The sequence below is a fragment of the Helicoverpa armigera genome, chromosome 29 (assembly GCF_030705265.1).
Source record: "Helicoverpa armigera isolate CAAS_96S chromosome 29, ASM3070526v1, whole genome shotgun sequence".
NCBI lineage: Eukaryota > Metazoa > Arthropoda > Insecta > Lepidoptera > Noctuidae > Helicoverpa > Helicoverpa armigera.
Window position 1 is genome coordinate 5,233,405 of NC_087148.1, and position 22,658 is coordinate 5,256,062.

General features: G+C 35.4%; 1 protein-coding gene across 1 annotated transcript in view; it reads right to left on the reverse strand.

Moving 5' to 3' along the window:
* LOC110383138 (scavenger receptor class B member 1) overlaps positions 1-22,658 on the reverse strand; it is a 113,024-nt gene that overhangs the window by 49,728 nt on the left and 40,638 nt on the right. Inside the window, exon 2 of the mRNA XM_064042599.1 lies at positions 11,903-12,099. Within this exon, the coding sequence (XP_063898669.1) occupies positions 11,903-12,020 (118 nt within the window). The 5' untranslated portion in view covers positions 12,021-12,099. The remainder of the gene's footprint in view (positions 1-11,902; positions 12,100-22,658) is intronic.

The following is a 22,658-nucleotide window of genomic DNA, read 5'->3' on the forward strand; positions in this document are numbered from 1 at the left end:
CGCCGAGCTCATGATCTACCAAAGTATAAAGATATGCTTTGCCATAGGTAGGATTTCAGAGGGGCCCCACGTTTTTATTTTAGTCTAATATGACCAAGACCACCTACGTAGGTTGACAGGTAAGTAACTATTTTTTTTATTTTCTAGTTTTCAGTGCACATAAGATAAAACCGTTTGACTTAAAAGTTTTTTTACCGATTTTTTATTTTCTAGTTTTTAGTATTTAATGAAAATGCCTACCGAATATTCCTCATTCTATCTAATTCATTTAGTGCATCATTATTACACGGTCTCTTACCTGATGATTTATTACAATCTAATTTAAAAAAAAGTCAATTTTTTTAACGACGCCAAAAATCATCAAGTGACCCCTCCCTGGGTCAGCAGCGGTAAGGGAGTGCCAGACTCTTACTGACTAAAAATAGTTATGTTTCGTCGTAGGCCTTTTATGTACCAGGGCCACGGTAACTCTTTCGAACAATCCCGCAGCCCAGGCAGGCCTTGGCCCTGTTGGGCCCTGCTGGGGTTACTGACAGTATTCTACTTGTGTAGCCCTTTCATTTGATACCCATATTGAGGGGGTTGCGGAAAAATATGTAATCCGCCATTTTGTGCCGGCGGCCATATTAGATTTACAATGTTATTGATATTACTATATTGTATTGTCATCGGAAATAAAGGTGTGTACCAAATTTCAGATCAATCTGACAACAGGAAGGCTCTGAAATTTCAATTTCTAAATTTGACCCAAGAATGAATAAATAATAAATAAAAACAAACGGGGTGAGCTAAATAAAACCGTTTAATAAAACCGTTTAAAAAATAAGTAGTGATAGCTTAGCCTTTTCCCAACTATGTTGGGGTCGGCTGAGTACCAGTGTGCCACAAGGAGCGACTGTAAGATAGTAGCTCAATCATAAGGTCTTTATTTAACTACTTAAATATTAAACCTTACGCAGTTAAGTTAATTGCCAGGTAAACGTTATAACTTAATTTAAAGTGACCTGTAAGTAACTTTTGTACTTTGGTAAGTATAAAATTGTACAAAGTCCAAAAGTAATTTTGCAATGTTTTTGCTAAACTAATTTAGCGCCAAAAGAATTGTTCACAAAATTACCTACTTAAAAAAGTGCAAAGTTTGTATGGATATTTTTTGTACTCTCACCTAAAAACTACCGAAAGGATTTTGATGAAACTTGTAAAAAAAACACCATTGAAATAAATTTATCCAATCTATCTCCACGCCAGATTTCACCTAAATCACTGCAGCAATTTTACCTTAAAACCGCAACAAATAAACTTACACACAAAATTTATATATTTATATGAATAAAATTACTCTATATTATGTACTAGCCGTTTTCCCGTGGTTTCACCCGCGTCCCGTGGGAGCTACTGCCGCACCGGGATAAAATATAGCCTGTGTTACTCGCAGATAATATAGCTTTCTAATGGTGAAAGAATATTCAAAATCGGTCCAGTCGTTTTTGAGTTTATCTATTACTACCAAACGAACAAAGTTTTCCTCTTTATAATATTAGTATGGACTACTGCCGGTTATTGAACGCATATTTTTTTTAACAACACGTTTTGACCTCCTAAGGTTAACTGCATTAATAAAATTAACTTTTGCAGTTAAAGAACTTGAGTTTAATTTCTAATGTTTTCAGTTCCGGGAAAAAAATTATAACGCATATAGCGAGAACACGTGACTTTTGAACACTTCTTCCTCCGAGCCTTTTTCCCAAACTATGTTGGGGTCGGCTTCCAGTCTAACCGGATGTAGCTGAGTACCAGTGCTTTACAAGGAGCGACTGCCCTGCCTGACCTCCTCAACCCAGTTACCCGGACAACCCAATACCCCTTGGTTAGACTGGTGTCAGACTTACTGGCTTCTGACTACCCGTAACGACTGCCAAGGATGTTCAATGACAGCCGGGATCTACAGTTTAACGTGCCATCCGAAACACAGTCATTGGTGTCTAAGATATACTTAGAAAGATATACTGACTTTTGAACACTGAAGGATACATATTTTTTAGTTTGTATGTACTTTCTAAGTATATCTTGGACACCTATGACTGTGTTTCGGATGGCACGTTAACCTGTAGGTCCCGGCTGTCATTGAACATCCTTGGCAGTTGTTATGGGTAGTCAGAAGCCAGTTAGTCTGACACCAGTCTAACCAAGGGGTATCGTGTTTTGCCCGGGTAACTGGGTTGAGGTGGTTAGATAGGCAGTCGCTCCTTGTAGCACACTGGTACTCAGCTGCATTCGGTTAGACTGGAAGCCGACCCCAACATAGTTGGGAAAAGGTTCGGGAGATGATGATGTGTCATACAATATAAAATGATTTTTGGTTATCTAGGAAATGAAATAAATGTCTAAACATAAAGTTTCAAGACTTACTCACGTGTCTTTTAATATCTATGATCACGTGCAGCACGGCCGAGTAGACAATTTGCAATTTTTTTTTCAAAAGTTATTCTAAAAAATCGCGTTATGTCAACTTTTATTAAGTATATAACCTTTATGAGTATTTTAGCAAAAAATATGTAGGTAATCAGCCTTTTTATCGTTCTACAGGGCATATACCTCTTCTGATACACAGAAGGTATAGACTTTCATCGCTCAAGGCAGATTGGGAACTCCAGAATTTCAAGTCCAGGTTTCCTCAAGATGTTTTCCTTCACCTTTTTATCAGCCATTGGTGTCCAAAATATACCGGGAGTATCGTACCTAATCACATTAAATCCTATCACATATACTTTATGATATTCTATGGAGAATTGTAAAAAAATAACCTAATCCATTTAGTGGTTTGGCCACAGGAGTCATTTTTCGTTTTCACATATTACATCATCATGTGTAAAACAGAGATAAAGTTAGGAGTATCGTATGTTTTGATCAGTTGACAGCTGTCAGTTTTTAAGGGAGAATTTCTGTTGTTTGTGATGATTGACTCTTATATGGTGTTCTAATTCTCGCACATTTTTATTCTATAATTTACTTTGTTTTTTATCCTTTTCTTAAAACAGTAAAAAAATAACCTTTTCATCAAGTAAAGTATTATATTATTACCTTCATAGCACGACCTTAAACGTTCGTTAGTCCAAACGCCGGATATGACAGCGTTCTCAACAACGGCTGACCCGATTTCGATGCGGTTTGTATTGAGAAACTGATCGGTTGTTGTGGCTAGCATATCGGTTTGTCGTAAGCTAAATTGATTTGAAGTTAGTTATTTACAGCCTATTTATCGTCCCACTGCTGGGTTGCGGCCTCCTCTCACACGGAGAAGGATTGAGCATTAATCACCACGCTTGCTTAATGCGGGTTGGTGATTTCAGACTATATAGTCCAGGTTTCCTCAAGATGTTTTCCTTCACCTTTTTATCAGCCACTGGTGTCTAAGATATACTTAGAAAGTACATACAAACTTAGAAAAGTTGCATTGGTACTTGCCTGACCTGGATTCGAACCCGCGCCCCCTTACTCGAGAGGTTGGTTCTTTGCCCACTAGGCCACCACGACTTTTTTTACTAGGCCACCACGACTTTTTTACTAGATTTTTTGATTTGAAGTATATGTTGTTTATTTATATTAACCTAGTAAAATGTGTTATAGAAATGTGAAAGTTTGTCTGTGTCTTATCAAGTAAATACTGAATGCATTTGGGTGAATTTTCGGCAATGTTACTGGGTTATTTATCTTGAAATATTGTCATGTATTAACCGGGTATTTAAACTAGCTTCCACAAACAGTTTCACCCACTTCCCGAGGGATCAAAAAATGGCTTATATGATATTCTGATATAAACCTGTATTACTTGAAAATATCATCAAAATCCATGCCGAAGTTTTTGTTTAAAATAGGAATAAACATATATACGAACTTTTGCATTTATTATATTAGAAGTTTTATTTAGATAAGTACCAGCCGTTTTCCCGGTTTCAGGCATCTCGTGGGAACTACTGGCCGTAACGGGATAAAATATAGTCTAAGTATGTTACTCGGGAAGAGTGTAGCTTTCCAACAGTGAAAGAATTTTTAAAATAGGTTTTGAGGTTATCCATTGCAGACAAACCAATAATCAGTTTTTCTCTTAATAATATTAGTATGATTTAAATAATATCCAATTCATTTTACAAAATTCTTTCTCCAAGGTCGTCTTATCTCTAATATATAGATTTCATCAATAATAGTCAGACATATAGACAGACAGAATTACTTTCATATTTTGTTCTATTGAATATACATTATATAGCAATGTAGGTCAGGTCAACGACCTTAGTTTTTGCAAACCCACGTTTTTGTGAACGTTTCAATATCAATTATAGTGCAGTATTAAGTTGGGTCAGCTTAAAAAACTATGTGCAATGTAATATGAGTGTTTTTTCATACTAATATTTTAAGGTTGAAGAGTTTGTTTGTTTAAAAGCGATAATCTTAGGAACTACTGGGGGATTTTGAAAAAATCTTTCAGTATTCGATTTTTAGCTTATTAGCTTATATATAATAATTTAGAATTAGTTTTAAGTATTTTTTTAATGTACTGGCATTAAATGCCAAACGTTGCTGTGCCCTAACAGGGTCCACAAATGTAAGTAGCTGTAAGCTTATTTTGTAACACCATGTAAAACTTGTGGAACGCAATAAATGATATGAATAATGAATATATGAATGAATATTTTGATTTTGGCTTGGACATTGGTAGCCCATTCTCGGGGAAGGCTGTAGAATACTTTATATCCAGGTTCGTGGAGTAGTATCATGATGCGGGTGAAAACGCTGTCAAAAATTACTTTATTATAGAGGCATGTAAAGTGAGTTCATAAGTATTCGTCAATCTCTGGATTTACTGAATCAATTTTTTAAAAATCTTTTACCAATAGAAGGCTATGTTATTTGCGAAGTAAGTTGATCTGGCTATATTTTATCCTAGGAAGTAGTTTTGTAAGTGAGTAGGCAACCGTGGGAAATAATTACATAATAACTATTAAGTAATCTTTAACACCAAGTTATAAATAAACAATTACATTTAAATAAAATCATCAATTTTTAAACATATTTTTTTCAAAAAGGAAGTTATAAATCTAAGCTTAATTAGTTCTAGAAGCCAAAAGTCTAGTTTTTTCTAGTGCCTATATATTTAGACATTTAATTACCTTTTTTTAGCTAATATGTATTAATGTATTTTACATAATTGTTACATTAGTGTATTTAAGATATAATTTGACATATAAAAAAATCCTATGCGTTGAATGTCATTGTCAAACTGATTAGAAACCTGTTTAACTGTCAAAATTCAATTAAAAGTTGAAGTTTCAATAAAATAATAAAAAAATATTTTTTTAAATAAATAAAAATACCCGTTTTAGTCTTCCTTATCGATTACAGAATTCTCAAAATCATTTGAAAGGTTAAATTATTACACGATTTTCTAAATATCTTAGAAGCCTAAGCTATTTTTGGCTAATTTGAAATGTTCTGTAATATTATTAATTCTTAAAGCTTTAAATTGTTAAATATAATTCTGTCCCCATGTTACGTTTGTGATGTTTCGTAATTCACACTAAATTGGTGAGTCCCGGCTGTCATTTGAACATCATTGGCAGCAAGTAGTTACGGGTAGTCAGAAGCCAATAAACCTGCCTACCGGTCTTACCAAGGGGCATCAAATTGCCCGGGTAGCTGGGTTGAATTAGTCAGATAGGCAGTTGCTCCATGTGACACACTGGTACTCAGCTGCATCTGGTTAGACTGGAAGCCGACCCAAGCATAGTTGAGAAAAGGCTACGCAGATTAGATGTAGCTATTAAATATTACTGAAATCAAATTCAGTCCCTTATAATAAAATCTGATTGAAATCCACTTAAATACTTAAGAAATAATCAAACGATAAATTGCGTTAAATATAAGATTAACCACTTGGGTTAACTTTAATCGTAATCACGCAGTTAACTCGCTCTAATAACTGGTAACTTATACGTCCTTACTCGAGTTACTTATAAACTAATATTTTACCTTTGAACTGTTCGTGTTAAGGCTAATAATTCTCTTATACTTTAATAAATAGTTCAAAACACTTAAAAAAGACGCTAGTCATGTATTGTCATCAGAACTTAGTGCGTGTGCAAAATTTCATCCTAATCGAAGACCGGGAAGGTCAAATTAAGATTCCAAGATTTTCTTACATACATAGTTACAAGTGAAGCTAATATAAGCGTGTTAAAAAGCATATAAAGTAGTAAGTAGATATGGTAAGAAAGAATGTTACTTGTGAGATTACGGCAGATAGAAGAGTATGGAAGAAGAAAACATGCTGCGCCGACCACAAATAAAATTGGGATAAGGACAGGAGGATGATGAAAAAGCATATATCTATTTTGAGTTTGTTTCATTAGTTAATCATTAGAGCACACTGCAAACTTTTAGTCGGCCGATAGTTTGTTTGGGCTCATAAATCAGTATGAAGATGAATGGTAGTACGTACATTACAAAGATCAGGTATTTAGCCGGTATCAGACCGACTGAAATCTTTGATTGGAATCAAGATTTTCTTTAAAAACAACTGTCGACCATTGGATCAACTGTCAGCCGAGTATTTAGTCTGCACTATGCGAGAGCACTTATAGCCAGATATGATGGGGTTCTAACTAAACCATGGATGTTGCCTACAACTAAAACCTTCTAAAAAGCAAATCTATACTAATATTAAAAACTTTTACCGTCTTACCACAAAAACTTGTGAATGTCAGTTGAACACTTGTCTAAAAAATTACAGATTATGGCGTTGAAATAAGGTCCGTTTTGGAGCCACATTTATTTGAAACAATTGTTCAACTTATGTATAAGTTTTTGTAGTGAGGCTTTAAATGCACTAATCTCAGGATCTAATGGTTCGATTTGAAAGTCTTTCAGTGTTAGATAGTCCATTTATCAAAGAATGCCATAGGTTACTTTAAATACTTATTTTTTTTCGGTTTTGTGCAAAGATTTCCACGGGATGCGGGTAAAACAGCTGGCAGAAGCTAGTTGTCTTATATTTCTTGCGCTATAAACTTGGAAAATCATAATAATTATCGTATGCTGCGGTTTAGAGCGAGTAATGTGTAGTGGATGTTAATTCTAAGCATTACCAACTGTAAGTAGCCAGCGTTACATTTCGCGTGTTCACTCATTATTGGGGTGAGATATAAGCGTGGAGCGATTTACTTTTGAAATATACCTACTAGCTTAAACATTTCTAGCTGGGTGACTACTTTCCGCTTCAAGATATAAATTAGCCTATATTTTATTATAATATATAAGCATTTCAGCTTATATTTTATTTTTATAGATACATAAGGCAGTAATAAAGACTACTGCTTAAGTTTCATCAAAAACCATTGGAATTTATTTTTCGTGAAAGATATGAGATAAAAATATTTTACGTTTTAGTATGCTAAGAAGGATTATATAATAGTCAATCAAATCAGGAGAACTTGATCAAAAGGTTAAGCAACGCTTGATGATGATAACCAACGATGGATGACTATCTATATCAAGATTTTATTTTTATTTCCTTTCCTTTTTATTCCCTATTTCGGAAGATACTCGTACGTTACATTTTTGGGTCCCGGCTGCCATTTGAACATAATTAGCAGTCTTTACTGGCAGTGAAACTGTCAGACTGTCAGTCTAACTTCCACAGCTCGAGACTTGACTTGACCTGACTTTGCTGTCAAACTTATTAGTTTCAGATTTCAGTAATATAAGCTAGGAAGTAGGATATACATTACAAAAATGCAGTTTTTAATATAAATCACATTAAAAACCTGCCACAGATAAAAATTAAAATATTTTTGCAATTTTCTGAAAATAATTTGTTGACCTATAAATGAGCTAAAATTAGTAGCAACTTAGTTGTTTTAAGTTTTTGTAAATTTTATAATTCTTGCAACCGACATTAAATAATTATTTGCATACCTATTGCGTTGAATAATTAAAATTATTATTTAATGACGTGCGTTTTATATTCGTGTTTCCATGTTTGCATAACTTATTATAAATCTATACAAATATTATAAAGCTAAAGAGTTTGTTAGTTTGTTTGAACGTGCTCAGAAAGTACTCTAGTCCGATTTTCGCGTTGAATTTTGTGCAAATTTACTAAAAGTAAAAATATAAATAAAAGAAGGGACGAGGGTGAATTCATTTTGGAAAAACTTTGAATATGTAGAAAAAAAGAACTTTCGGTATTTAGCTAAAACACGAGCACCTATAAATATGTATTGAAATATTTGTTCAAGAAGGTCCAGTAATTCCTAGGGTTATCTTGTTCAAGTAAACATACAAATAAACTTTTTAACTTTGAGTGTATATATAACGCAATATTATATACCTAGGGCTCAAGTTCACGGACAACGTACACGTCAGTATTCTTAAAAAAAAAAAAAAAAAATTCTCCCGTTCAATTTTCAAGGTCAACAGTTGTTTTAAGAAAAACTGATAACGTTAGCTATCGTTAAAAAATAAACGGTTATTTCTTCCTTCAAAAACTCTTATCCTAAGTTTTCAGTGATAAAAATATTTTTATAAGTATTAGTATAAATTCTTATAACTTGCACCATTGGTCATTATTACGAAAATCGGATGGCAATGTTGTAAGGAAAAATTGCACAAATCGCTACTGTACGGACTATATTTCATTTATTCGAGGTTATACGCGAACTATACTCTTCGGGAATGGGTAAGCAGAGCACTAAGGACTGGTACATAAAGGGCTTAAGAAGGAACATGGTGGGGTTTAGTCGGTTTTATCAGCCTTACTAAAAAACTTAAACATATGTTGAACACTTGTCTAAAAAAAGTGTGGCTGCAAAATGGACCTGGATAGATACACTGGCTTCTAGAACTGGCTCAAAGTGCTGCCTTGTAGTCAAATCTAGACATTGTGCTCTTGTCAACACGAGTTTTTATCCAATTACAGAGAAGCAATAAGTTGATACAAGCTATTATTTTGACTGTTCTGTAGATGATCTAAATATTTTGCATTTTTCACTGATCATGACATATTTACAATTTTAAAGAATATGAGTGTTTTTTTTATATTTAAATAGGTACCTTGTGAAACTATTGTAAGTAAGTAGGTAAGCCGTCTGAACACATTTGAAAAAAAAAAATTAAAATAATTGAAATAAAAATCTTAAAAAAATTGCGAGTAAAACCGCAGAAAAAAACTAAACTTGTTATAAATACACAGAAAAAAAACTAGTTGGACACTTTTTAAAATAAATATCGAAATAAACGAGTTTTGTACATAAGTAGCAAAAACTGTTGTCTAAGCAAGTCTCATTATTTTTGCTTAGCTAATTAACTAATTCTATTTACCTACGTAGCTACATATGTAAATTAATTTCTTCTGAACATTTCAAAATAACTTAATGTCATATTTTTTTGCTTCAATATTCAAAGTCGTTCAAAAGTCACCGGTTTCTGCTCTGTTCCTATAGAAACGAGCCGTTTTACTTATCATCATCTGCCTAGCCTTTTCCCAACTATGTTGGTGTCGGCTTCCAGTTTAACAGGATGCAGCTGAGTACCAGTGTGCCACAAGGAGCGACTGCCTATCTCAACTCTTCAACCCGGTTTCGGAAAGCTCGATAAACTGTAGGTCCCGGCTGTCATTTGAACATCTTTGGCAGTCGTTAATAGTCAGAAGCCAGTTAGTTTGACAACCAGTCTTACCAAGGAGTATTGGGTTGCCCGGGTTACTGGGTTGAGGAGGCCAGATAGGCAATCGCTCCTTGTGGCACACTGTTACTCAGCTGCATCCAGTTAGACTGAAAGCCGACCCCAACATAGTTGGGAAAAGGCTCGGTAGATGATGAATAGAGTCAAGTGATTTAAGTTAAGTTAAGCAATATTTAAAGCTAAGCACGAAGGTTTACCTTGCACATGTTTTTAGGAAATGATCGAGGCTAATATATTCGACTGATTAATTATTAATTAACTACTAATGCATCTGGGAAAGTTAAGTGTATGTCCAAGGCTGTTATTGAGATGGGTGCTTGTTTTTAACTTCCTAATCCGGTCTATATTTATGTATGTTACACAGGTATTTTACTTGAGTATATTTTTTTGGTGCGCTTTCATTGCTAAATATAGTTATCGGCACGGATATTGAGCCCTGACCTTCACCTGCGCAGAAGCGATTTATTGTTTTATTGCCTTAAGTGTACAGTGCGCAAAGCGATCCCCACTCTTCCGCCGAGAGCTCAATATCCGTGCCGGTAACTATAACTTACTCAATTGAGGTGAAATTTAGTTAGGAATAAGATGGGATCATAATGACTGTTGTACGTAACTTTTATCCAGATGCGGGAAAATGGCAGTTCATTTACTGCGGTAAATTATGCAAGTTATTCCAAGGATTATTTACATTGCTTAGTATTCATAGAAAATAAGTAAGTACTAGACCCTTCTACTGAAAGACAGTAGGTACTAGAAGATACCACTGGAAGACAGTACTAGAAGCTAGTACGGGAAGAGAGTTCTGGAAGATTAGAAGCAAGGCCTGGTAGCTAGCACTAAAATATCTAAATAGGTAGTTAAAAGTTTGTACTAGAAAACATCAATAGAAATCACAGAGGAAGAAAAGATAGCGGAGATGCCATAAGGAAGGTAGGTCAGGCGCCTTCTTGTAGGTCAAGCAACGTACGGTAGACGTGATCAGTTACTAGAACTAACGAGACGTTCGGGTTCCTTGTCAAATCAAAACCAATCTGTCAAAGATTGGTGATTTTTTGGTTCCATAGAAGGCGTGTAAGGGCGGAGCTAGTAACGTTCCTCGTCCCCCTCGCCCCGCATGTTGTCACGCTACTTTCTTAGGAGATTTTGCGTTATGACATCTCCTATATCAACAACTTTTCTAAGTTTGTATGTACTTTCTAAGTATATCTTAGATACCATAACTATGTTTCGGATGGCACCTTAAACTGTAGGTCCCGGCTGTCATTGAACATCCTTGGCAGTCGTTACGGGTAGTCCGATGCCAGTAAGTCTGACACCAGTATAACCCCCTGTATTGGGTTGCCCGGGTAACTGGGTTGAGGGGGTCAGATAGGGCAGTCGCTCCTTGTGGCACACCGGTACTCAGCTGCATCCGGTTAGACTGGAAGCCGACCCCATCATAGTTGGGTAAAGGCTCGGAGGATGATGATATATCTGCTAGTCATTTTGTTCTCTATAACAGAATGGAGTGAGATGTCATAACTAGCATTTATTACGACAAGGCGTTTTGTCGTTCACTCTATAATTATTTTCCTAAGGTTGTCTCCTTGAAGACTCGTGATTTGGCATAAAATGACACGCGTGCATATACAAGTTCTATGAATAAACGAGAAACGAAGCGTTTGGTTGACGGACAGTAACTTGTACAAGTTTAGAGAGCAACTGCAAACTTTTAGTTGGCCGATAAGTAGTTTGTTTGGGCTGATAAATTAGTATGAAGATGAATGGTAGGGCGCACATTACAACGATCAGACCGATATAAACTTTGATTTCATCTTCATACAGATTTATGAGCCCGAACAAACTATCGGCTGACTTAAAGTTTACAGTGTGCTGATACTCCAAGGCTGCATGCCCGCGTCCGATATATAATCGGTGACCGATTTTTTGTAGGAGAAAAATAAAACACACTAACAGCAATAGTGCAACAGACACGTGCTATAAAAAGTCTGTCAAAAAAGCCAACTCAGAACCTCCTACAAAAAATCGGTCCAATAATCCATCCTACAAGTGCGCATTCATCCTAAAATAGTACAACAGATAATTGCCAGTCAAAATACGTAGCGGTAATAATATGCTCGATTTTTACCAGCTGCCTAAAAAAGTATTAAAAAATATCACTCACCACAACTCAATCTCTTCTGCTGAGAAATCAGCATACTGAGTGGAACCCGCCTATCATTCGGAGGAGCCAATCCGAACAGCCTATTCCTGGCCGTCTGGGTAACTGTTAGGCGAGTCATTTTGGCAAGCTCGGGGTCGCGGGGTCGAGAGGTCGTGAAGTTTCGAGGTCACTGGTGCGTTCTACATGTGTAGGGTGATCTGCGAAAAAAAGAGATTTTTTTTTAGTAAGTATATAATATAAGGCAAACTACTTCGCTATAGGTATCTATGATGTCCTCCTGGCTAATTTTCGGTCACGGCGGCTCTTCTCATACAATGGAGATCAGCCAGCTGCGCAGGACATATTATAGTGCACGCACATTTGCTTGGGCACAGGTGCACTCTCTATTCCTTCACTCTCATAGCGCGGTGGGACGACAATCCGACACCACCGGAGAGAGATCACAAGCAGGACCGATATTACCGTGCTATACCTATGTAATTGCTATATATCTATAGGTACTATGGCAAAATTCTACCAACATTTTCGCGAACAAAAAATGTATAGATAGGTACTTTTAGAGTTTACAGCTAGCATGTGTTCGCGCGGCGGTTGCAGTGTCGCGGACATGTTAGTAATGTTCGCGCGCAATGTGTTACTGTTTGCTACAGCGAGTACACCGCGAGATACATTTGTGTGCGTCACAGTGACTGCTTACTATGGAATTTCTCATTGATGACTATATTCTACTTATCAGATATCTTATCTATTTAATCTTACGTACATTTAGTTCACAAGAAGTTTGTAAGGAAAACACTTCATGTTCTTCATGAATTTGCAAAATATTGGCTATCTTTTTAACATCTTTGGCAGTCGTTACGGGTAGTCAGAAGCAAGTAAGTCTGACAACCAGTCTTATCTAGGGGTAATGGGTTGCCCGGGTAACTGGGTTGAGGAGGTCAGATAGGCTGTCGCTCGTTGCAACCCTTTAAAAATAATTAAAAAAATTGGTACTCTACATCAAATCGGACTACATATTTCGAAAATATAGAAGCTAGGTATATACCTAAGCATTGACTAAAAAAATTAAGTAAAACTGCGAGAAAAACTTGGTTAAAAATATAATTATTAATTAAGAAAACTAATAAAATGAAAATCATTGTATAATTTATTTAATAACTATGACTCAACAATTTCTTAATACCCAAAAGCTATTTAATACTGACTTTTATAAAGGTATACCTAGAAAAATAAACGTCAAAACAAATTATTATGACTGAAATGACATAATCATTGACGCATGGAAACCGGTCGATAAAAATATTATTTATCGTTGATTTATTAGAAAAAAAAACTTAAAAACTATCCTTTGACGTATTTTGCTCTATAAAAATATCACGGTCATTTTTTGTCCAATAACTTCTTCGGACAAAAACGCCCGTTATGAATCTAGGAGTCAGTGTCAATATATTGACAAGTACATTAATTTACTTAGATCATATGCTGTGAATATTAATTTTATATCGGTAAATGTAAGAAAATTAATATATGGCATATCTGTTTGTATGTCACAGGGTCAATCTTGTAAAATTCTAAATTAAAATTTCAAAAATTCCTTTTAAACTGCCTGTGGGTCGGTCCTGCTTGTGATCTCTCTCCGGTGGTGTCGGATTGTCGTCGCATCGCGCTATGAGAGTGAAGGAATAGTGAGTGCACCTGTGTCCAAGCAAAATGTGCCTGCACTGTAATATGTCCTGCGCAGCTGGCTGATCTCCTTATAAGAGAACAGCCGCCGTGGCCGATAATAGGTCTGTAAGACATAATTTGCTTGAAATTTGGACTAATTAATTTAAGAAACTTTGTGACTGCTTTTGCTGTGACATGAAGTAATAGAGAGGATTTTTTTTGATAATAATTGATGTTTATACCCTGTATGCTCCGAAACTACTCAACCGATTTGAAAAATTCTTTCCCTGTTAAAAAGCTACACTCTTCCCGAGTAACATAGGCTATATTTTATCCCGGTACTGGCAGTAGTTCTCACGGGACGCCGGTGAAACCGCGAGAAGCCGGCTAGTGTGACATAAAATTATATTGCTGTAATCGCAGGCAAAGTCAAGGTATTTAGTTATATTAGGAACTTAAAACGTAAACACATATTTAAAGTATTTTATGATATAGCAATTAAGTAGTTATATGTAGACGTAGATCGTTATTTTTTTAATATATTATTTTAAATTAAAAACTAACAAATTGGCTTTTGATTTATGATATTACAATTACGTTTTAGTTTATGATAGAGTTATTTTGCGTCAAGGATGGAAAATTACTTGTCTATGGCCCGTGTCTATAATATGAAACAAAAAAACTAAATATCTAGCTGTATCTAGCTGTTTCTCAAGAGCTCTTTCGAACTGTTCTATGAATTTTGACGATCAATTTTCAAATCAATAGTATTGAGACAAACCGTCTACATTTTCTTATCGAGTGAGCTGCAGGTTTAATCAATTAACAAGCCCTAGTGTCAGAGTTTTCTCAACTCCGCCTGACGGCCTCTGACGTGGAATTGTAACAACGACTGCTACTGAATAGCATTCGGGGAAAACCGTATATTGAAAGTATAAATTGAAAATACGAAAGCTGATTTTTAATTTTTTTTTTACTATTTAAATTACTTTGACACATTACAGCATATTTTTTATCTATGATGCAATTAACGCTAAAATTGCAAATAAATTAGAAGATCATTAAATTATCATTAAAACACATCCTTTTTCATACATTTTAATTTATGCAAATAAATAAATGTCACATATATTTGCAATGTCAAAATAACGAGCATTTCCTAAATGCATAATTTGTATAAAAACCTGTTTTCTGAAGACAAAAAAGAACATCTTATTAACAAAAATCATTAATTTATTGAAAAGCAACTTTGCGATTTTAGCCCAACCCGGGAATGGAGCCCGAGACCTCGTGTACTTGTCAACTAAACCAACGAAATAGTCAACTTTAGGTACATAAAATACTAAACCAAATACGATAAAATGCAACTTAGTTGACAGAAGATCATTAACACTATTACGTACTATATTGCTGTCTCGCTCTACTGCACTTTGAATCATAACTTCGTTTCAGATCTTAGGTAACAGTCTTACATAACGATTGCATACTGCAATGTAGCTAAAAATCTTTGCCGAATTAACTGGCTTGGAAAATAAGTAAAATACTCACTTTTACTTGCTTTTTACTCTGTGTAATTGGGTAAAAAACTGTGTTTTTTTAGTCAAGTCTCTTTACAAAATTGCAAAAAAAAAATCGGACGGATGTTTGTTCCTCTTTCACGCAAAAACTACTGAATGGATTTTTATGAAACTTGGCTACTCAAACTTAAAAACGTTTATTCAAATTAGGCTGATAAATCAGAACTTTTCGAACGTCAAAAACAAAAGACAGCCCCCAAAACGCCCACCCTTCACCACATCCTATGTGTTATTGCTGGGAAGAAGAAGTGGCGCAACAAACTCCCCAGCAACACATGTCTGTCTGTTAGGTTGGAAGAACCAGAATTTATACAGATCAAGTCAAATAAAAATATCTATACTATTATATAAAATAAGTTTGTTCCTCTTTCAAGCCAAATCTACTGAATTGATTTTAATGAAACTTGGCAGTAATATAGCTCATATAGGTATCGCGATAACATAAAGGCAACTTTTTATCCATATGCGGAAAGTAGTTCCTTTGGGACGCGGGTGAAACCGCAAGCAGAAGCTAGTTTTCAGTTAATTTGTGATTTTTGCTAATTCTGTATTTAGAAAACAGGTTATTATACAAATTATGCATTTAGGAAATGCTCATTATTTTGACATTGTGAATATATATATGCCATTTATCTATTTTCATAAATTAAAATACATGCAACGAAAAGGATGTTATTTAATGCCATTTAATTTATCTTTTAATTTATGTGCAATTTAACAGTTAATTACATCATAAATAATAAAAGTTCTGTATGAAAAAATATATCAAAATATATTTCTTTGTATTTTAAATTTATCACTTAACTTTCTCGCGGTTTCACCCGCGTCCCGTAGAAACTACTGCCCGTACCGGGACAAAATATAGCCTATGTTACTCGGGAAGAGTGTAGCTTTCCAACAGTGAAAGAGTTTTTCGAATCGGTTCTGTAGTTTCGGAGCCTGTAGGGCACAAACAAAATAATGATTCCTCTTTATTATATAAAGTAGGTATATATAGATTATAATTAATGTATCAGCCATTACAGATTACCTAGAGCAATAAATTATTATTACCAATTAAACTTAATAAGATGCCTTACATTACATTGTTAAGTTTTTTATATTACCTATTACATACCTGGGAAAAACCAAGGTTTTATTGTCATTGTAAACTTCATAGAAATCAATTCAGCAGTTTACAGTTATATTACAGAATTTTCGCAATAATCATTACCTGCCTTGCCTAACTGGACTGTCTAACTGGATGCAGCTGAGTACCAGTGTGCCACAAGGAGCGACTGCCTATCTGACCTCTCAACCCAGTTACCCGGGCAACCCAAGATCCCTTGGTAAGACTGGTTGTCAGACTTACTGGCTTCTGACTACCCGTAACGACTGCCAAAGATGTTTAAATGACAGTTTCAACCTACAGTTTATCGTGAGCCTACGACAATTTCGCAATAACCCAAAGTCAACCAGAATTATTACAAAAAAACCTCAAATAATTGTAAAAAACCGTTATGAGTACGTTCAAATATGGAACGCTGGGCGGACCAATCGGAGGCTAGCGTGGATCCTTGACCAAAATGCGCAGACGCATGCAATGATGCTTAAACACGTTGCGTAGCTATGTTTATTGTTTATACTAGGCTTTTTCTTCGGTTTTTGTCATATCCTGTCATATCTATACTAATTTAATAAAGAGGAAATATAACTACTTGGCACTTAACTATAAATAGTTAGCATAACAACATCTCCCGAGCCTTTTCCCAACTATGTTGGGGTCGGTTTTCAGTCTAACCGGATGTAGCTGAGTACCAGTGTTTTTAGAAGGAGATATAATAAAGAGCAAATATTTTGAAACTACTGAACCGATTTAAAGACGTCTTTCACTGTTGGAAAGCTAGACTATCACCGAGTAAGGTAAGCTATATTTTTTCTGAGTACAGGAAGAAGTTCCTCCGAGATGAGACTGAAACCAGTTAGTAGTAGTGGTTTATAAATAGACTAACGTTCTTTGCAAAATTTCATTAAATCGGTTCCGTTATTTTACTATGAACTGTGAAGGAAAAAGAGATGTTTATTGTAGGATTAGCTGCTAGACTCAGTTCCACCCGTGCCCTAAGGAAACTACTTATGTATTTATATTACTTACGACTTTACATTGCCATAACATAATATCATGAATAATCGCGTCCTGAACTCCCAGCCTGTTGTCGGGCATTGTGGTTGTTCTCATATAAGGAGATCAGCTGCGCTGCGCAGGACATATTACAGTGCACGCACATTTGCTTGGACACAGGTGCACTCACTATTCCTTCACTCTCATAGCGCGATGGGACGACAATCCGACACCACCGGAGAGACTTAGCCACGACTTCTTAAGTTCATTGACCTAATGTTTTAGAGTAATTTGGACTAGTTTCCCAGATAACTATGGAGTGTGAAATGTAAATTAAGTACGGTAAGATATTCACAGGCCTACTATTTAATTGTAATGTAAAACAATGGTTTTACAAGTGCTTTGAAATTAGTAAAAGTTTATGAGGTCCCGAGATAATGTACCTATTCTAGTTCTTTTCAAATAATTGTGTCACTCCGAAGTCGTGGTGGCCTAGTGGGTAAAGAACTAACTTCTTAATGGTTGTGGGTTCGATTCCAGGTTAGGCAAGTACCAATGCAACTTTTCTAAATTTGTATGTACTTTCTAAGTATATCTTGGATACCAATGACTGTGTTTCAGAGGGCACGATAAACTGTAGGTCCTGGCTGTCATTGAACATCCTTGGCAGTCGTCACGGGTAGTCAGAAGCCAGTAAGTCTGACACCAGTCTAACCAAGGGGTATTGGGTTCCCCGGGTAACTAGGTTGAGGAGATCAGATTTGCAGTGGCTCCTTGTTCTATCCCCAACATAGAATTGTGAAAAAGTTAGGCAGATAGATACGTAGTTATTAAGTTTTAAAAAATACTTTAAATCAAATAAGTTAGGCTTGAAGCTTAAAGAATACAATATCTTTTATATTTTTATCCGAATACTGTTTGAAATGGCTTGATCTTAATAATTACGTATATACAAAGATTTGAGACTAGCAATAATTATGTACTTTCATACGGTAATTATGAATGTGCTCCAATTACACTAGAATTGTATAATTAAAATAATAAGCAAGTAATAAGTTTTGTGAACTGTTGTTTAAAATTAATGAGGTAGACGAGCGGTTTCAAATTATATTATATTGAAATTATTTTCGGCTACACTCTTACACTTTACTTTATAATCACCAATATTTATAGAAGTCCATCTTTAGTTTAATACTATGTACAAAGAGATGAAGACTTCAAACCCAAAAAAAAGTTGTATTCAAAGTTGGCTGAAAATCAGCACTTTGCGAACGTCAGAATTCAAACAGACAACTCCCGAAAAACGCTGACCACTTATGTATTGTTACTAAGAAGAAGAAGAAGTGTGTTTTTTTGAACACGCTTATCTCAGGAACTACTGGTCCGGCATGAAAAAATCTTTAGTGTTAGATGGCCCATTTATCAAGGAATACCATAGGTTACTTTTTACCCTAAAGCGTGAAGAAGTTCCCAAGGTAACCAGTGGTTGAAGCTGGCTTATTTATTTATTAGGTAGAATCAAAATAATACACAAGTTACTACCTATTATAACAGAATACATATTATTACATCGACGTTTTAAACGCTTTTATCAGCGTTTCAAACGCCCGTCTGAAATCAAACAACAAATCTCTACCTCTTCAAATATTACACGTGCTAGCAAATAAACTGGGCCATATTTTTCCTTAAATGCAATTTTTGTTAATATTGCTACAGACTGCATTTTTATGCAATTTCAGCAGATATGTGAAACGGGGATTCGGTAAGTTATGATTTCGTAACTTAACGAATGTAATTATTATGAGGAAGATAATTTTAGTTTCTAGAATATGAAATAAAATGTTTTGTATGTATGTATTCTATACTAATATACTAAATGGGGAAACATTTTTTTGTAACTTTGTTTGTACCCTAAAGGCTCCGAAGCTACTGAATTGATTTGCAAAATTATTTCACTGTTGGAAAGCTACACTCTTCCCGAGTAACATAGGCTATATTTTATCCCGGTACGGGCAGTAGTTCCCACGGGACGCGGGTAAAACTGCGGGAAAACGACTAGTTTTTAATAATTATATTTTATTTAAAAAACTACGGAGTGAAATTCCATGCTCATGGGTTAACTCAAATATTATAAAGTTACTTCCTTGAATCAATAAAATAATAAACTTTACTATATGAAAAACAAATAACTTATACTTTATGTGAAATGGCAGATTCTCTTCTATACATAATAATATTAAGTTTTATTAATATTTTTATCATAAAAATGATGTTTTTATCGCTTTTAAAAGGTCATGATTTAATTATTTTATATGAATACGTGAATATATCAGCCTACTGCTATTAAGTTTTTTGAGAAGTTCAACCGTGCTTGCCGCGGCCAGTTTGTAGATGGATGACCGTTTTTTTGTTTTTTTTTTTGTATTTTATAACAACGAGGTGAAAAAGTGTTAAAACTACAATATAAGAATGAGGAAGTAGAAAACTTCCGTAATTTTATTTTTGTGAAAAGAATTTATTGATAATCTTGACTGACCCCAATTTATTGGCTGGCAGTGTATATTGTGTTGTAAAACTTTAAATTCTTCGATCAAAGTTTTCTATTTTAGACACACACTTTCATTTTCATATTATTCAACGTAGGTGCAATCAAAGTTCTCAGTCGGTCTGATACCGGCTAAATACGTGATCTTTGTAATGTGCGTACTACCATTCATCTTCATACTGATTCATGAGCCCAAACAAACTATCGACCGACTAAAATCAAATAGTGTCACTATAACCAAATCCCCGATGTTATTACCGATAATCTTCTTCTCTTCTTATATATAAAAATGAATTGCTGTTCGTTAGTCTCACTAAAACTCCGGAATGGCTGGACCGATTTGTCTTATTTTGGTTTTAAAATGTTTGTAGAGGTCCAGGGAAGGTTTAAACGATACGAAGTTCGCGGGATCAGCTAGTATTTAATTATAACTACAAAATTTCCTGAACTTTCCATAGTAACCTTGGCTTCTGAACCAGCATCAATTATACCACTATATCCAGCGTTTTATTACGAAACTGATGAGCAAATCTTGGTATGATTCCCACCATTGTATAGCTAACCTATGAGCTGACGTATTGACACGTAACTTTATTACGATGATCATGAATCGTAAAAGATAAAAAAGTTGTTTTTTTAGTAATAAATCTATATGTTGAGGAATCAATCAAAATCAAAATCAAAAGTAATTTGTTCAAAGTAGGCTGAAAATCAGCACTTTTTGAACGTCAAATCTACAAAAGACAGCCCCCAAAACGCCCGCCCTTCACCACTTCCTATGTGTTTTTGCTGGGAAGAAGAAGTGGTGGAACAAACTCCCCAGCAACACAGAATAAAAAATAAAAAACCTTTGAAATGTTAGTTAATTACGTATATAAAACTAGCTTTTTGAGGGTATCACTTCCTGCATGAGGATTAAAGTTAAAGTCAACTCTTTTAATTCTTATAGGCCTTTGCAGGCTCCTATGAAACGTCACACTAGTTGCACGGTTCCAAATGTTGATCTCATGGAGAAGAGCCGGCAAGAAACTCGATTAAAAGTAACAATGGCAAAATAAAAACAAAATGTTGCTGCGAAACCAGTGTTTGAAGTATTTTGTAGATCGGCTCAGCATAGTTTCTGTTATTACCTGAAACAAACAAACGAAATTATAAGTAATTTGAAATTATATATGCGCTATATAACATTGAAAGAATTTTTCAAATCGGATCATTACTTAAAGAGACTATAATATACTAGCCGCTTTCCCTCGTTTTCACTCGTGTCCCGTGGGAACTACTGCCCGTACCGGGATAAAATATAGCCTATGTTACTCGGGAAGAGTGTAGCTTTCCAACAGTGAAAGAATTTTTCAAATCAGTTTCGGAGCGTTTAGGGTACCTACAAATAAACCGAAATGAAAAAATGTTTCCTCTTTATTATATGTATATAGATATAGACCAGAAGTATAGACATATATACATAGTATATATTCATATAATCATGATAGATAACTGGCTACTTTCTTTCACTTTCGTTCACAAAAAAATGATTTTAAGCAAAGTGCCGTTGCTCGACGCATCTGACCTACAAACTGTTGTCTCTTACCGCCTCATCTTAGAAAGTTACATTTAACTGTGAACTTGACGTAGCAGTTAAATTTAACTGAGGTTTTGTGCATTTTTTTTTTTGGTTTTTCGGTTAAATCTACTTACGTGGTTTTTTGTCGAATGTCGCTCTAGATTTGTGTATAAATTGTTTTTTTTTGTCTACAAATGTAAATTAGGTTCCATCATCCTCCGAGCCTTTTTCCCAACTATGTTGGGGTCGGCTTCCAGTCTAACCGGATTCAGCTGAGTACCAGTGTTTAACAAGGAGCGACTGCCCTATCCGATCTCCTCAACCCAGTTACCCGGGCAACCCAATACCCCTTGTTTAAACTGGTACATTAGGTGGTGATGTAGATTAGGTTCCGTTATTTAAAAAATAATATATTGTAGACTTTACGCAGCTAAATAACAGCCGCGCGGTACGATCGATCATAAGGTTAAGCAACGTTTGGCGCGGTCGCTCCGTGAATGACCATCTTGTCATGACGAGTTCCTCCGTGTTTCGGAAGGCACGATAAGCTGGTAGGTCCCGGTTGTCATTTGAACATCTTTGGCAGTCGTTACGTGTAGTTAGAAGCCAGTAAGTCTGACAGCCAGTCTTACCAAGGTGTATGAGGTTGTCCAGGTAACTGGGTTGAGGAGATCAGATAGACAGTCGCTCCTTGAGGCACACTGGCGCTCAGCTGCATCCAGTTATACTGGAAGCCGACCCCAACATAGTTGGGAAAAAGCTAGGCAGATTACAATTATAAAAGGAGAGGTTATTTATATTTATCTTCAAGTAATAAAGTTACGCTGTGTCTAGACCAATCCTTATGTAATTTACGCAATCCATATTTTATTTATTTTTATGATAAGTGTACTATTGTTTTGAAGTTATTAGCAACTATGTAAATCGGTCTGTTTGTCATACTTTTTATAGCTAAACCAATGCAGCGATTTATATGTCATGTTTGAACAAGTCTTTATCCGAGTAAAACAGCCTTAAGTAATTCTTTTAAATATCTCTTAATTGTGTAATAATATAGCATCCGACCAATTTCCGCCAGAGCGGCTGTTCTCGTAATATAAGGAGATCAGTCAGCTGCGCAGGACATATTATAGTGCAGGCACATTTGCTTGGACTGCGGTGCACACACTATTCCTTTACTCTCTGCGCGATGCTGCGACAATCCGACACCACCGGAGAGAGATCACAAGCCCGACCTACCCGAGGCGGTTAAAAGGGATTTTTTTGTACTTCCAGTTTCGAACTTTACAAGATTAACTCTATAACAT